Genomic DNA, 5,789 nt, shown 5'->3' with positions numbered 1-5,789 from the left:
AGTACTCTCACTCATAAAGAGCTAAGTTCTCCGTCACTACAGTGTGCGCAAGCGCCACTTTGGTGTCCAAAGGATTCCAGTACCCGCAGAAGGTTGGCCTAATTCCTGGGTCCCTCCAGCCTCAAGCAGTCATGCTCCTCAGTCTGACTTTTAGTCCTCGCGCTTCAAACAACTCCGGCCAGGGAAGTGTGGCCGGCGTGCACCCCACGTGTCAGCTGCCGCTCGCTGTCAATAAAGTTGATTTGAGTTGGTCCCAGGCCGATGGGCAGCGCCACTCCGCGCGCCACCTGGGCCCTGCCCTTCGGCCCCGCCCTCGGGCCCGCCCCTCGGCTCTTCATCCACTAAGCGGATGGGCGGGGCACGCAGGCGTCACGCCCCGCCATTGGCCCGCGCCGGCGGGGGAGGCGGGGCCCGCTCGCGTCTATCGGCCCCGCTGTGTTGTCATTTGGCAGCGGGTAGAGGACACGGTCAAGATGGCGCCGGTGCCTGGCCTGGTGCGGAGACCCCTTCAGCAGGTAGGTAGCGGCGCGCGGCCCGATGACCCTGCGTGAGCCCTGCCCACCGTGCGTCCCTCTGAGCGTCCTTCTCTCTCCCCAGGTCTCCGGGCTGCTGAAAAGGCGCTTTCACCGGACTGCGCCGGCGGCGCTGCAGGTAACCGGCGCGGGCGCTGGTCAGGGCAGGGAGGGGGCCCCTTGCCCCGAGGCGTAGGTCGGCACCGCTGGGAGAGGCGGCGGCCGCTGGTCCTGGGGTCTGCGGACGCCCGCATCCTGCGTGGGATTCGTGCTGCCTCTGTCGCCGCCTGGTGCCGATCACACCGGCATGTCACACCCTTGAGGCCGGTTGGGATCAGATGGGTAATCAAAGAAAACTAGGCTTGACGCTTTCTCCCTCACCCTCTTTTTTTCTTTAAATTATGGTAAAATATACATAACTCAAAATTTACTATTTTAAAATGTATTCTTCAGTGGCATTAAGTACATGCACCATGTTGTGCAACCATCACTACTATTCATTTTCAGAACTTTTTCATCATCCCAAACAGAAACTCTGTATCCATTACACAATAACTCCTCATTCTCCCTCCCTAGAGTCCCTGGTAACTTCTGTTGTACTTTTCTGTCTCTGTGAGTTTGCCTATTCTCCACTTATTCACATAAGTGGAATCATTTGTCCTTTTGTGTCTGGCTTATTTCACTTAGCATAATGTCATCAGGGTTCATCGATGTTGTAGCATGTGTCAGGATTTGATTCCTTTGTGAAGCTGAATAATATTCCATTGTATGTATATACCACATTTTGTTTATCCATCCAAAGATGGACATTTGGATTGTTTCCGTCTTTTGGCTATTGTGAATAATACCGCTATGAACGCTGGTGTGCAAGAATGTTTGAATCCCTGCTTCTAGTTCTTTTTAGTAAATACCTAGAAGTGCAATTGCTAGATCATATGGTAATTACCCCTCCCCCCTTTTTTTAACTAGAGGATTCTAACCATTATGTGTATTAAAATAACAACTCCTATGTCCTGAATGCAAAGTGTTTGACAGTGTCTGACACCTAGTGAGTGCTCAGTACTTAGCATTAGTTAGGCTTCCTTGATAGTTCTCTGCCTCCATAGTACTCCAAGTATGGTAATAAAACCCCATATATTTTATACTTAGGAAAATGTCTGTGAGCTAGTCTGGCCAGCAAGCAGATTTCTTAAGCTTGGGTGCACATCAAGGAAAATGTTCAGTAAGCTTATCATTAACACATCCTATCAAAGACCCACTATGTGTGATAGAAATGTTACTTTTAGAATTCTTTGAACTTTTAAGAAGAAACCTGTTCTAGTGTTAGTTTTTATTTTGCATGCTGTGGGCAGCCTATGTAAGTATAAAGGAAGAGAATTTCAATAATATCCTAAATAATCCTGTAGCTTATTGATTGTTTTCCCATATTTGTGACAGGTGACAGTTCGTGATGCTATAAATCAAGGTATGGATGAGGAGCTGGAAAGAGATGAGAAAGTATTTCTGCTTGGGGAAGAAGTTGCCCAGTATGATGGGGCATACAAGGTAATCAAAATATGTGAATGTTACACAAAATTGAAGCAGCCATTTGCCCCCAGATACTCTTCAAAGTAATGGGGTCAACTCTTAATTGTAGGTTAGTCGAGGCCTGTGGAAGAAATATGGAGACAAGAGGATCATAGACACTCCCATATCTGAGGTAGGCCTTCCAGCGGGAAGCAAACCTTTGAGGGGCATGTCTGTTAGTGTTCCCTGTCCTAATATTTATGAATTTTCACTTACATTTGCATTTTACTTTATAGATGGGCTTTGCTGGAATTGCTGTAGGTGCGGCTATGGTATGTAATACTCTTTATGAAGCTTATCCAAAGAGATTTCTTTTAACATGACCTTTTAAAGACTTTGTTTGAAAGCTGGAAGAATGGAGTGGTTGTTTGCCACTCTTCATTGCTGTTTCTAGTCTTTTTAACATCCGTGTTTTTGATTTGACAGGCTGGGTTGCGGCCCATTTGTGAATTTATGACCTTCAATTTTTCTATGCAAGCCATTGACCAGGTTATAAACTCAGCTGCCAAGACCTACTACATGTCGGGGGGCCTTCAGCCTGTGCCCATAGTCTTCAGGGGACCCAATGGCGCCTCAGCAGGCGTAGCTGCCCAACACTCACAGTGCTTTGCTGCGTGGTATGGGCACTGTCCAGGCTTAAAGGTGGTCAGCCCCTGGAGTTCAGAGGATGCAAAAGGACTTATTAAATCAGCCATTCGGGACAACAATCCAGGTCAGCAGAGTGACCCTTGGGTCTTTTTTGAATATTAAAAACTCAAATGAAATCTTTGGATAGAAGGAACCATTAAAAGTTTCTAGTTAGGCTTAGACATATTATATAAATTGTTAATGATTTAGAGATTTAGTAAAGATAGCAAAGAATGTAGTTTTTCTTATTTCTGAGTATAAGGGATAGGAGACATTTTTTGCACACCCACAACACTGGTTTAACCTCAAATAGATAAAATTATATTGACCAAACTACAAATGTGAGTACTTAAACCATCCTCAAGGCTACTGGACATGATAGAATCAAGGCTTCCTAATCAGTGCAGTGAAACTTTTCACAAGATGAATGATATTGTTGTATATATGTTTTTAGTTATTCTGGATGTAGTTACTTTTCTTTAAATATTTACAATATTTTGCAGTGGTGGTGCTAGAGAATGAATTGATGTATGGAGTTCCTTTTGAATTTCCTGCGGAAGCTCAGTCAAAAGATTTTCTGATTCCTATTGGAAAAGCCAAAATAGAAAGGCAAGGTGAGAGAACTTAGTATATATTTAAACATTATTTTTAATTCAGCTCTATATATGTTGGTCAGATTTAATCCAGAAGTTATTGCCATTTACTTTGACTAAAAAATTATAGGATGAGCTTAAGTTAACAATGTGTGATGCCCTCATTTCTCATACAGTTGTGCTTTTCTAAATCTCAGTCCAGTAGGTTTGCATTTCATTTCTAGGAAGGCTGCCACATCCCTCAGCTCACTGAAATGAAGCTGAGTTGAAGACTTCAGAGATGAACAAGAGCCTCAGCTGGCCGCAGAGTGGTACAGCATCTTTAGTTTCAACCTGACCTGTGATCTGTGACCACTCTGTTTCAGGGACACATATAACTGTGGTTTCCCATTCAAGACCTGTGGGCCACTGCTTAGAAGCTGCAACGGTGCTATCTAAAGAGGGAATTGAATGTGAAGTGAGTGAACATTCACTTATTCTTAAAGAATCAGAAAGGCTCCTTTTAAATTTAAGACCAGAACTAGGATTTTGAGTTCTGTAACAAGTTAACTAGGTGTAAAATCTTGCTTTGTCACAACTTCTGTCTCTGCTTAAATCTGGGAACCTGCTTACTTTTCAGATACTTATCTTAGCTTTTTACCACTTAGGTTCTGGGTCTTTTAGAATAGTTCTTGCTTTCTCAAGTTAAGATCCAGCCTTGGAGTTGGGGGAAAACTCAGAAGTCATTGATTCCAACCCTCTCATATCCAGGACCTACCAGTTGCTAGTTATACTTGGGCAAGTTATATATTCTAAATCTGTTTCACCAGCTATAAAATGAGGATAATATAAATACTTTCCCATTATAGGGTGGTTGGGAGAAGTACATTTAGTGTAGTGCCTGGTACACGGTAAGTACTCAAGTGTTAGCTACTATTTATTTTGATGAGAGGGAAGTTAAAGCCAAGGAAGATAAATGAATCCTATAAGTGAACAGATACTTGTAGTAGAGATACAGATTTTTGTTTTAATTACAATCTCCCCTTTTACATTTTGTACATTCATGTACCTATTCACAGGCAGATTAGATTTTCTTAGACCCAAAGATTAACAAGAAACAAAAAGGAAGTGGTATTATGGGGGCAAGGCTATATTTGTGAAGCGGTAGCTCTATAAAGTTTATTATCTGTTTAGGTGATAAATATGCGTACCATCAGACCAATGGATATTGAAACCATAGAAGCCAGCGTCATGAAGACAAATCATCTCATAACCGTGGAAGGAGGCTGGCCACAGTTTGGAGTAGGAGCTGAAATCTGTGCCAGGATCATGGAAGGTATTTCAAAGGAACTACTTCTAGAATACAGTAAAGCTATAATAAACATTGTGTACCGAAATATGTACTGGCTAAAGAGATCAAAAGCTAGAGGTAGCCAAATGACTTGAACTTTCAACTTGTCAGCTTGGCATTTTACCTTTGGGTAAAATATTAAAAAAACCTAAAACCATTCCCTGTAATTAGCATTCCTTTACCTTGTGTTTTCTCTTTCTGGGCAGCCACACCTCTGTGCCAAGGTGGTAGTGCTTAGCGGGCTTTCCTTGCCTCTCTCTCACTTGAGCCTGCCTTCTCTCCTAGGCCCTGCATTCAATTTCCTGGATGCTCCTGCTGTTCGTGTCACTGGTGCTGATGTCCCTATGCCTTATGCAAAGATTCTAGAAGACAACTCTGTACCTCAGGTCAAAGACATCATATTTGCAATAAAGAAAACATTAAATGTCTAGTCTGAACTTGAATATCAAGTCATTGAAATTTATTTAAAATACTTGCTGGCAGTTCACCTGGACTGTACTATAAGACCTTACTGTTCATAAGTTTAGAGCAACAACTGGTATTTCTGTACAAGGAAGAAGTTTAAATGTGTTCATGTGTGGGAAACTTTCCACTCTCTGCTCTAGACTCCATGCTTTTTCTTGTCTGTTACAGTTGTCGTGTTCTCTGAATAAGGTTAATGTAAAATTTTACCTTGTCTAGAAGGACAAGGTATCAATGTGGCTTATGTGTATAAAATAAAAGTGTTTAATCTACATTTACTATTGATTGTTTTGATAAGGAATAAAGGAATTCCTAACTATTACTAATTGTATTTTTATATTCTTGAAATAATAAACGTGGGTGGAAATCTTGAAATTCTTTTAAGAAATTAGTGCCAAATAGGAAATAAGCTGATACAATAACAAAACCACTGCCTGTTTTTATTCAAATCTGAAACTTTATCCAAAATAGCAAAACTGACTTTAGAAGGACTCAGGCTTCACAACTTCCATCAGAAACTAATCACCTCAGCTGCATCACACTTGTAACAGGACCTTGTCCACAACTCTTCAGATGCCTAACTCTATTAGGGCTCCCTTTAAAATGAAAGCAAAATTTATGTCAGGCATTTTTCCCATTACTAAAAACACCATTTGGCATACACTGCCTCTTCAGAAGTTGAGATGGAAAAAATGGATT

The 5,789-nt window shown here is 41.9% G+C and overlaps 1 protein-coding gene across 1 annotated transcript; it reads left to right on the top strand.

Annotated features, from left to right (window-relative positions):
- Positions 1-449: 449 nt before the first annotated feature.
- On the top strand, positions 450-5,416 carry PDHB (pyruvate dehydrogenase E1 subunit beta). Its single transcript, XM_063114433.1, has 10 exons — positions 450-515; positions 598-651; positions 1,950-2,057; positions 2,149-2,211; positions 2,315-2,350; positions 2,505-2,790; positions 3,209-3,319; positions 3,664-3,755; positions 4,472-4,613; positions 4,914-5,416. Exons 1-10 carry the CDS (start codon positions 474-476, stop codon positions 5,057-5,059), a joined length of 1,080 nt encoding a protein of 359 aa, XP_062970503.1. The 5' UTR covers positions 450-473; the 3' UTR covers positions 5,060-5,416.
- Positions 5,417-5,789: the final 373 nt, after the last annotated feature.

This window comes from Cynocephalus volans, chromosome 11 (genome assembly GCF_027409185.1).
Source record: "Cynocephalus volans isolate mCynVol1 chromosome 11, mCynVol1.pri, whole genome shotgun sequence".
Taxonomy (NCBI): domain Eukaryota; kingdom Metazoa; phylum Chordata; class Mammalia; order Dermoptera; family Cynocephalidae; genus Cynocephalus; species Cynocephalus volans.
The sequence above is the reverse complement of the archived record's forward strand: the minus strand, read 5'-3'. Positions and strand labels throughout refer to the sequence as shown.

What these genes read in the sequence shown, in the direction of transcription:
- PDHB (XM_063114433.1), top strand. Translation starts at nt 474, where the DNA reads ATGGCGCCGGTGCCTGGCCTGGTGCGGAGACCCCTTCAGCAG. An exon ending in AGCCAAAATAGAAAGGCAAG is followed by an intron (nt 3,320 to 3,663) that starts GTGAGAGAACTT and finishes ACTCTGTTTCAG; the next exon opens with GGACACATATAACTGTGGTT. An exon ending in AAGAGGGAATTGAATGTGAA is followed by an intron (nt 3,756 to 4,471) that starts GTGAGTGAACAT and finishes TTATCTGTTTAG; the next exon opens with GTGATAAATATGCGTACCAT.